General features: G+C 40.0%; 1 protein-coding gene across 2 annotated transcripts in view; it reads right to left on the bottom strand.

Annotated features, from left to right (window-relative positions):
- The window catches only part of STX17 (syntaxin 17), a 20,440-nt gene extending 9,351 nt beyond the window's left edge, over window positions 1-11,089 (bottom strand). Inside the window, exons 1-3 of one of the 2 annotated variants that reach the window (XM_009993634.1) lie at window positions 10,967-11,089; window positions 4,313-4,378; window positions 146-365 (exon numbers count right to left, since the gene is read on the bottom strand). In XM_009993634.1, the coding sequence (XP_009991936.1) occupies window positions 146-365; window positions 4,313-4,378; window positions 10,967-11,089 (409 nt within the window). Of the gene's footprint in view, window positions 1-142; window positions 366-4,312; window positions 4,379-10,966 lie in introns of both variants that reach the window. The other variant, XM_009993633.1, reaches the window with a different exon arrangement.
- Window positions 11,090-11,347: the final 258 nt, after the last annotated feature.

Raw genomic sequence — 11,347 nt, forward strand, 5'->3', positions numbered from 1 at the left:
GTAGGGAAATAAATTCACTTCTAGATTAACAATTATTATTCAAATGAAATCTCTTTTGTTTAACTTAATTTGTATCTGGTTGGCGAAATTACAGACTAGATACAACGATATAGATGTAAGAGATATGGAAATGAAATTCTACTACCTCCTCCTACAGTTGCAGATCTAGTTAAAGAGGCATCCTCCTGCCCTTCAAGTTGTCTCTTAAGTTCTTGTGCAGATTCAGAATGGAGCTGCAGGAAGTCTTTTATGGCAAATGAAGCTTCCTCTTTAATGGGATTTATCATTTTCTGCAGAACTGGGATGTCCTCGTGTCGGACTTGCAAGCACAGTTTCTCCATCTCTCTCATATTGGCCCGGAGTTGCTGTAACAGTTGTAAGAAATATTTTTTAACTTACTATTTAGGAGTACCAAACACCTTCGCTGGCTGGAAAGCAAGTACCATCTTGGTTATCTTTAAAACCTGCCATTCCTAAGTTTCAATAAACCAAGACCAAAACCTCCTCAACAGTCCTTGCTTTCAAGCAACCTCTGTGGTCCACTACATCCATTTTCTCTTCCAGACTGCATTGTTTGACTGCAGCTGGTTCGCCTTTCAAAGATGCCCCTGGTTCCTGTAAAAGCCCTGTGCTTCCAAAAATGCAAAGGAATTTGTCCTTTGAACCCATCCTGAGAGTCTCCCAGACTCTCCTCACCCAGCACTACTTCCTGCTCTTTTTCTACTGCTCCTGCAGGAGAGTCACTCCATAAAAAATAGAGTGCTCTGCTGAGAAGGGACTTGTCTTCACTTAAAGTAGCTCAATCAGGCGATCCCTGCTGAGTCTATGACCCACCTCCTGCTCTTCCTAAGGCAGATGACAGTCCTGCAGTTGACAGACATTGAGCAACCCAAGTAGATTAGTCTCCTCCAGCAGAACTCAAAGCTGTCCTTGGAGGAGGCATCAGCAGTGCCGAGAGCCTCTTACTTGGAGGAACCACTACTACAAAGCCAGCTAAGTCTGTTGTATTTTTAGTATTTGCCTGTGGCTTGTGAGTTCACCCAGTTCTCTGTAACTGAGTGGGAGCTCCCAACACAGCAGTCCCTGAACAGTGCAGTGCAGCATCACCAGGACATAGCGCTGAGTCTTTCTGGATGTGGCCTACTTTCCAGAAAGGAAACTGAGCTACCTGCCCCAGGAGAATAAGAACCAAAGATCAAGGAGGAAATGGTACCTTTTATCTTGGCTGGTGAACTAATTTACCTGTAGTATCAGGCAAATGCAAAACAAGGGAGAAATATTTTTTAAGCCATTCCCCATCAATATTTTGGTTTTCTTGCTGTCAACTTTACACATTTTTCAAGTAGCTTTCCAGGTTAGATCAACACAGTGGAGAGACTACATCTGCCTATCTATTTTCTGCAGAACAGTCTCTTTTCGTGGGCTGGATATAGGCTAGAGCTGGAACATTCATCCACAGCATCCCTCCTTTTTTTGTTCAGTGTCTTACATCCACTCTAGTAACTGCAGCATTTTTCTACCCCTGCCTATAAATATGATCAAGGCAGCCCTTAGGTGTTAGAACAAAATACTGCCACTTCATTGAAGCCAACTTAAATTTTGCCATAATTAACTAATTGAATGGTACAGTGAGCATATATGTGGGTAATATCTAGCAGAACTGCATATTTATTCAGACCCTAAAATTTTAAGAAGTCTACTGACCATCCTTTAAAATCTACAAGAGCACATGCTTGAAAACTAACACGGTGTACAAGAGCTATTTTCTCAGTATTTTTGAAAGGGTGTCATCATGTCCTATACAAAGTTTTCCTAAGTTTCTTCACTTTCCTTTTTAGAAGTTTTTTATGTGACATGGAGCCACCAGAAAGAAGATGCTCATCTATACTTCTGATTTTGACCATCATCAAAAGTACAACAGAACTAATTATTCTGGGTAAACGGAAAATTCAGAAAAATGGCTAATTATGTGCACATGGATTAAATGTAGAGTGGCTGTGCATATATTTGTCCAAAACCTGTGGCGGATGCCTTGGGTCAATATTGACTTAGGGATTCCTAATGTATTTTTACAACATCTAATTTTGAGAGCAAAGTGTGTGCTGCAGAGAACATTTGGTATCACAATAATTAATCTGATTTCTTTGCAAACAAACAGATCACAAGTCCATTGGTAAACATTTAAACAGCTTACAGCAAACACATTCTACATGTCATATAATGTATTACCAAGTACTCCAGACTCCTAACTATCTAATTAAAACAAAGAGCTAGTCTACTCTTCCTGCATGGATCCAGATACTTATTCTGCTTTCTGGGTATCCAAATGTGAACCACTTATATCCAGATCTAAAAGCAATAAGCATTAAATAAAATATAAGAAAATTTTCTTTGCCTGAAAGTGAGAATGGCAGGCTTTAGGTTTAAGATAAATACAAATACAAAGGGGCCCTCAGTTCAAGAAGGACAGCAAACTGCTTGAAAGAGTCCAGCACAGAGCCACAAAAATTATTAAGGGAGTGGAACATTTCCCTTATGAGGAAAGGCTGAGGGAGCTGGGTCTCTTTAGCTTGAAGAAGAGGAGACTGAGGGGCGACCTCATCCATGTTTACAAATATGTTAAGGACAAGTGTCAGGAGGACAGAGCCAGGCTTCTTTCAGTGACGTCCAGTGATAGGACAAGGGGCAATGGGTGCAAACTGGAACAAAGGAGGTTCCACGTAAACATCAGAAAAAACTTATTTCGTGTGAGAGTGACAGAGCACTGGAACAGGCTGCCCAGAGAGGTTGTGGAGTCTCCTTCTCTGGAGACTTCCAAGACCCTGGATAAGTTCCTGTGTGATGTACTCTAGGTGACCCTGCCTGGCAGGGGGGTTGGACTAGATGATCTTTTGAGGTCCCTCCCAACCCCTAAGATTCTGTGAAATTACTCTAGAGACAAATATGAGGGTTTATTACTGAAGCACTTAATGTATTTAAAAACATAACTTTGATTACTTTTTCTCTAATTATTGATAAATTTTCATCTTGCTAAACAAATTATACTGATAATAAAGAGTTCTAAAAGCCTTTCCTACACCTCAGATGTGAAAATTAATTATAACACAGACAAACACATGCTTACTATACCACACCTGTTAGGACAGCACTGTTTTAATAGGACTTCCACCTTTGGAAGACTTTTTCAATATTAAGAGTAAACTTATATTCCAATTTCAAAAATACTTGGTGGAAAATCAAAACTAACAGTCAAACCTTCAAATAACAGAAAAACCATGTAGATTTTGTATATAACTTCTTATCATCTACACTAAAAAAGTGTAGATTACATTAACACCTTCCATTCCTCAGAAAACATACCTAACTGCAGCTTTACCTACTGTCTAATACTGGTATTCAATTTGGATTAAGTTCTGTGGTTTGTTTTTTTTTTATTTCTAGTCTGGTCTAGTTTTCCACAGGAGTCATTAAGGCATCACAACAAACAAAGGAGTTTACAGTATTAGAATTATGAAATACAGTGGTTTAGAACTGGGCTACCCTTGTTGGCAAAGCCTGCTTGCCTAGATGCAGCTTAGGTCACAAAGGCTGGTTCCTGTAACAAACTAATGTCCCTGCTCTGAACACCACCTATGAAACCAACACAAGATGCCTCTCCTGCTGGCAAAGATATATTTGTCCCCAGAATTTTGCTAGTACAGCTAGCAAAATAACACTGGCTGCTAGATTTGTGTCAGCAAACTTTGCAGTGCAGATCTGGTCTTTGTGTTTTTCTGTACTGATGTTTGGCATTAGCTTTTACATCACTTCAAGACATGCATGTTTTTAGAAACAGACATGAGATTCCCTGTGTGCTGAGTTATGGGTGATTATGCATGAAGTCACTGAGACAATGCCATGCTGGCAAATGTGTCTGGTATTTCCTCCTTTTATGATATTACACACTTCACAACAGAGATTTGCACACCTGACTACTAGTCCAGCTGTTCTATGTTTGGTCTGAAACCATGCTTTGAAATTACCAGTACCCCTGTTGCAGTTCCTGTATTCTAGTTTAGTAATGTAAGATAATAGGTTGAAAAGACCAGAGTCTCCAAACTTTTGCTGATTCAGGAATCCCAAATAATTTCTGACTGTATTTGCCTCATAGAACACAATAAGGAAATCCCTACCTTATAAGCAAAGCAAAGCAATACCATGTACTTGGCAAATCCATCTGTCAAATACACATCTCTGTGAAGATCCATCCCTGAGGTAACCAGTACTATGTAATTTAATTCCATTAATATCACAGTCATTTTAATATCCTTACCTGAACTGTTCGTCCTGCATTAATGTGCTCTACATGCAATCTGTCCCAGAGCCTGCATCTCTGATACTAAAACAAAGGAAAAATACTTCATATAAAAATAGCAATTATCAATCAGCTATGCAGAAAAAAAATAAATCTTCAGTAAATAATCACTTTAAATTTTCAAAATTGACAGTAAAGAAACTGAGTCATAGGCATTTTCACTGCAAAACTGGAGATACATAGCAATGTATTTTGTGAATGATTTTGTACAATGTATTTTACTGAACTGCAGATAACCAGGTTTCCAGCATCAGTTTTTAAAAGCAAAGAGATACTGCAGCATCCTGATTCTGCTGTGGCATACATCACATGGTGGTAGGTAAAACAAAAGGCAGAAGGAGGTATACTGGGTATAAATATGGGTATGTTGGGGATAAAAGGACAACCAAGGAAAATATAGGCCCTCTACTGAAGGAAATGGGAGACCTAGCTATGCAGGGTTTTGAGAAGGCTGAGGTTCTCAATGACTTCTTTGCATCAGTCTTCTCTAGCAAGTGCTCCAGCCTCATCCCAAAGGCCACAGCAGGTGAAAGCAGGGACTGGGAGAATCAAGTACCCCCTGTGGTAGGAGAAGAACAGGTTTGTGACCATCTAAAGAACTTGAAGGTACACAAGACCAGATGGGGTCCATCCATGGGTCCTGAGGGAGTTGGCAGATGCAGTTGCTAAGCCTCTGTCCATCATACTGCAGAGATCATGGTGGTTCCCACTGACTGGAAAAAAGGTAACATAGCCCCTGTTTTTAAGAAGGGGAGAAAGGAAGACCTAGGGAACTACAGGCCAGTCAGTCTCACCTCTGTGCCCAGCAAGATCATGGAGAAGATCCTCCTGGAAAATCTGCCGAGGCACATGGAATAGAAGGAGGTGATTGGTGACAGCCAACATGGCTTTACTAAGGGCAAATCATGCCTGACCTATTTGGTGGCCTTTTGTGAGAAGGCTACAGAGATGGTGGATAACAACAGAGAAACTCTCATCATCTACCTGGATGACAACATGACATCCTGGTCTCCAAACTGACAAGGCATGGATTTGACAGATGGACCACCCAGTGGACAAGTAATTAGCTGGATGGCTGCACCCAGAGAGCTGTGGTAAATGGTTCAGTGTCCTAAATGGAGGCAAGGCATGAGACCCCCAGGGGACAGTATTGGGACCAGTGCTGCTCAACATCTTTGTTGGGAGACATGGACAGTGGGATTCAATGTATCCTCAGTGAGTTTGCTGATGATACCAAGCTGTGTGGAGGGAAGGGATGCCATCCAGAGGGACCTTGACAGACTGGAAAGGTTGGCCAATGTCAGCCTCATGAATTTCAACAAGGTCAAGTGAAAGGTCCTGCACCTGGGTCGACATAACCCCAGGCACAAATACAGGCTGGGGGGGAGAATGGCTGGAGATCAGTCCTGAGGAGAAGGACTTGGGGGTGGTAGTAGATGAGAAGCTCTACATGAGCCGCCAGTGTGTGCTGGAGCCCAGAGAGCCAAACACATCCTGGGCTGCATCAAAAGAAGTGTGGCCAGCAGGGCCAGGGAGGTGATTCTGCCCCTCTGCTCTGCTCTGGTGAGACCCCGCCTGGAATACTGTGTACAGCTCTGGGGCCCTCAGCACAGGAAAGACATGGAGCTGTTGGGAGAGGGCCCAGAAAAGGGCCATGAAGATGATCAAAGGGCTGAAGCACCTCTGCTATGAAGACAGGCTGAGAGAGTTGGGGCTGTTCAGCCTGGAGAAGAGAAGGCTCCAGTGAGATCTTTCTGCAGCCTTTTGATATATAAAGGGGGGTTATAAAAAAGACAGAGAGTGAAAGAGAGGAGATTTGGAAGAAATTCTTCACCATGAGGATAGGGAGGTGATGGAATAGATTGGATGAGGTTTTGTGCAACCTGGTCTAGTGGTAGGGTTCCCTGCTCATGGCAGGGGAGTTGGAACTTGATGTTCTTTAGGGTCCCTTCCAACCTTAATAATTCTATGATTCTATTATTATATTGAAAAGAAGTAATAAAATAATAGAAGTAGAATCTGCAATTCCTGGAACATGGGCTGAAACCACCAAAGAATACGTCCACAATACTAGACAATCTTACATTATTTTTAATTAATTAAATAAGAAGAAAAAATACTTACCTTCTGAGGTATTTCCATGTCAAGTTTAATTCCTTAATTTCTTACATGCTTTGTTACTGATAAAAAGCTTTATCTACAGACTACATCTTTCCTTAAGTCTTTCAATAATTTTAGAGGCCACAGCAATAACGACCACAAGTTGATCAGCTTCCTAAAATACAAGAAAGCTGAAATTCTTATTTCCAGAGAAAAAAGTTCTTTCAGGTTAGGATTTTGTAGTGCTATGGAAGAGAAAAGGTCTAGTGTTCAATAAAGTCAGATTAGAGTGATTTTTCTAAGAAACTAGCAACTTCTGCATAAATTATTATGCCAATAAAATTACTACAATTGCTCTTTAAAACAAAATAGACAAAAAAATCTGTATCAACAGTAGATCTTCCAATTCAGTCATCCCCGAAAGATTACTGAAATGGGAATTTCTGAGGGTGGAACAGAAGGAGCTTGGGGAAAAAATTACCTTTTCAATTTCAACTGACTGTACTATATCGTCCACACACTGAGCAATAAAAAAAAAAACCTATTCCAGTCAAGAACAACAAAAATAATTCCTCAGGAAACCTTTACTGCTCTTTATAATTCCTACTAGTAATGCTCAGCATACTTATCTGCTTTATATATTTAGAAATTATACTACTTTGCTTCCAAAGTCCTAGTATGCTAGTGATGACTTCAAAGAATTCAAAGACTTAATATACCCATCAGAAATGGGAAACAAAGACCATCTATTTTCCTCTTTGTCCCGTTCTTTTTTGAGAACTCTCTTTAGAAAGAAGCCTTCGGTCTTATGCTTTGGATCCCTTCCATTTCTCCTTGGAAGTATCCAGTGGGCACAGAGAGAGTTTTTCATAATAGCCTACACATTAATTTCTGTAGCAGGAGGTAGTCACCAACATTTCTAAAAGCTCTACAATAAATGTCTTACACAAATGCATACACACTGAAAAAAAAACTGCAGTAAGATTCAGGTATCTTAATTTCTCATTTTGTGTCACCTTTATTCATCTTCCCATCACAACAATGGTCCCCAGCCAAAAGCATTTCACACAACATCCTTTAACTTTGGCACAGCTACAGGAAATGAAGTTAAAACTGAGAGCAACAGAAAAAAGGATGCCATGTCTCACAGCACTTTTTTTTAAGGATTGTTACCTATCACCAAGAAAGTTTAGGACAGCATCCCAAAATCTCCATCTTCCTGTAGGACCATGACAATTGCCTTCCTCTAACAAAGGCTAACAGAACATTTTGATTATTTTAGATAAGCATGCATTTTATTCCCTCCTTTGAAGTGAAAGGCCATCCAAACCACAGAATGCACTTCAGAAAACTACAGCTCTCTGGGGAAATTAATTTAAAAATAATAAACCCAAAACTAAACAAAAAAAAAAACAACCAACAAAATCGAAATAAACCCCTTAAAGCCTCAAAACAAACAAAAAACCTGACAAAACACAACACACACAAAAAACCACCACCACCACATATAGAGTACAGATTTCTTAAGGAGGCACATTTTAAGTCTTCAGAAACTGTCATATGGGAAGTTGGACTCTCAAATAGTTGAGAAGCAATGATATGATGATGGATTCATGGTAGCCAGTTCTCTGAAAAGGTGTTCTGAAGGTCAAATTTCATTATATATTGATTTTATAGTTTCTTCAAACAGTGATTTAGCAGATTAATTGTTTGGACTATCTCTGGAACCTAAGGTTTAAATCAATATTCATGAAATGAGGTTAGAGATATTGGCTTCATCATAAGTAAATAATGTTGCTGCTCTAAGCAATTTGACATAATTAGTGATTTTTGCTTAAAAGTAGCCTCTAAAATAAACAGGACCTGATTCTACAAAATTATCCTTTTACCTTAGGGATGTTTGGTTTACATGGCTGAAAGTTAATTTTACATAAGGTATTTTAGAGAAAATCATTTAAGCTGCTGATGCTGACAGCTCAAATAAGTACTGTAACACATTTGTTATGGCTAAAATGCATGTAAAAGATACAAAAATGCAAATTATTATGGAAGTACTCATACCAAACTATTGCTAGTGTTCCAATGATCTAAAACTATAAAGAGTTACAGATTTCTAATTGGCATTTGCCATATTTTTATTCTCAGCTTCTCAAAAATCTATCAATAAGAGTAAATCTTGAATAGTTTTAGTTCTTACAGCCAGAAAACTGTTAAAAAAAACCCCAAAACAACACCCCACTTGCAAATTTTGAGAACATTACACTGAGATGGACAGTTTAAAGAACCTGGCATTTATGAACTATCTTTTATACTCAGATGCATTACTGTACTGGTTTGGTTTGGTGGGTTTTTTAGTAGTGGGGGAAGGGCCCCAGGAGTGGCTCCAGTAAGAAGCTGAGAAGCTCCCCCTGCTCCAAACCCAGCCAAGGAGCCATTAGAGGAACAACAGATGTGCCTCTGCAATTAACACACAAAAGAACTGATATAAGATCTGAGCAGAGCAAGCCCTTAAGAAGAGCCAACCAAGAAGGGGAAGAAGGTGCCCAAGCAGAAGTTTCCCTGCAAACTATGGCGAGATGGCAGCTGTCCCCCTGCACTCATGAAGGAACATGGTGGAACATTCCCTTAAGGCACCAAGAGGGATAAACTTAAGATTTGCTGCCAGTGGACTTGGATTATGCAGCTGTGAAAGACCCCAGCACCAGGGGAGTTTGTTCCCGAAGCAGCCCGTGACTCTGTGGGAAGCCCAGGCTGGAGCAGCTTTCTCCTCACCTTGCGGGAAGGACTCATGAAGGAGAAGTTTGTGAAGGACTCTCTCCCAAGGGAGGGACCCCGTGGGGAAGCAGGGAAGGACTGTAAGGAATCCTTCTTCCTGAGGAGGAAGGAGCAGCAGGAACCACCAGCCTGCAAACTGACTCTAAACCCCATCCCCTGTCCCCCTGTGCCACTGGGGGGAAGGAGGGAGAGAAACCGGGAACAAGGGGATTTGTGCCCGTGAGGGCTGAGGTAACATATGCAAGCCCTGCTCTGTGTGTTGTCTGTGTCCTGTGTGTGTTTGATTAGTGTGAAATTAAATTATTATTTTTTCCCCAAGTTGAGTCTGTTTTGCCCAGGACCTTAATCAGTGAAGATCCCTCCTTGTCCTTGTCTCCATACGGGAGCTTCTACTTGGGCTTTGTCCTCTCCATCCCACAGTGTGTAGGGGTGGGGGTGACACTGAGCGAGTGGCCACGTGGCTGGTTCTTTGCCTTCACCTGGGACACTGAACCATTGACCATAACTTTCCAGGTGTGGCCATCCAGCCAATTACTTATCCACCAGGTGGCCCATCTGACAAATCCATATCATGTCAGTTCCCAAGGTGTTGAAAAATGTAGTTACTTGTCCTACACCACCCAGATTTACATCTACACTTGATTTTATATATTGTGAACAAGCCTAGTGAAACTAATATGACATATGATTTTTCAGAAACACGTCTAGAACTTCACAGAAGTACAGGCACTCTCTGTCACTAATGTTTCTGTGGTGGTATCATCTTTTCTACACAAGTATGTCCTTTATCAGTAATTTTAAAATTTCCATTACAATGTTGGTATTATGACTAACTTGTGTTTTCCGAGTCTCTCTCTTCCTTTTTTTAGTGGTGTCACCTTTTTTAGTTAATCTCTTACCACCTTCCCCAATAAACCAATTTCTCTGTTTCCACAGGCTACAGGTATAACTAACAAACAGAGACTGAGAATGTTTTAAGTCCAAAATCTGGTCATCTGTGCTGTCAAATGGTTAGAACTGTCCCTGGCATAGCTCTGGCCATGCCAAACAGCTTTCTCACATAAAGAATTCCTAAGAAAACTCAGGAAGCAATAAACACAGAATAGAAGCTATTCCCAGTTAGCAGCGTGGATGCAGCCCACCAGTTTTGCAGAATATGAGGGTTTGATAACACAGACATAGGTAATTTCATGGACATAATGTGGACACAGGCCAGACTAGTACAGACATTGCCATAGCGTACAGAAGAATTTAACTGGACACAAATTTTTCTTGGAAGCATATTCAGTTTCATCATCAAGTGTGAGCTCATGTCAACAAGAAGCATATAAAAACACTGCAATTTTGATACAATTATTTTGCTCTTTACTTAAATAATTCAATCTCTCTATTTCTCTCACCCGAATTTAAAAAATATATATAGAAAAAGATAGGAATACACAGGAAGTGTTTCAGAATAGTTAGCAGCAAGCCACTGAGACTAAAAATAAACTATTAGGTTGCTTTCCTTACAACAACTTTTTAACACAAAACAGCAGTATTTCTCACTCTGTAGATTGACTAGTTTCCACTAGCCTTTGTACATACAGAGTGACCAGACAACACAGAAGTTTCATTTTTAGCCAAATTTGAATTAAAACATTTAATAATTGACTTCATTGAAATCTATACACAATCTTCAGCCTAACTGCTCCTATAATGCAAAAATAACCCAATTAGTAAAAAGTGAACACTAACCTTCTCAATATTTATCTGGTGTTTTCTTAACCTCTCCAAATCTGTTGGAATTGCCACTTTAACAAATTTCTGAATGGCAGGTTCGATTCGACGGAGCTTAACTTTTTCATCATCTTCAGACATCCTAGAAGCAGCTTGTGCAGTCAGTACTTGCCCAGTGTACCTTCACCAATGTAGAAACCCCTAAAAACAAAGAATTACAGGCTTATAAAAATGCAGTAATTTATAATCACTTTTTAGAAGAAAGCAAAATAACATAATTCGGTCTTTCCAATAATCACATCTATTCCAAAACCACATTTGAGCAGTATTAACAACTTAAGATCTGGATACTTCTTTGCATTTAAGTTGCAGACTCTGGGGATTATTTTTCATAGGTAA

This window comes from Chaetura pelagica, unplaced genomic scaffold (assembly GCF_000747805.2).
Source record: "Chaetura pelagica isolate M959 unplaced genomic scaffold, ChaPel_1.0 scaffold723, whole genome shotgun sequence".
NCBI lineage: Eukaryota > Metazoa > Chordata > Aves > Apodiformes > Apodidae > Chaetura > Chaetura pelagica.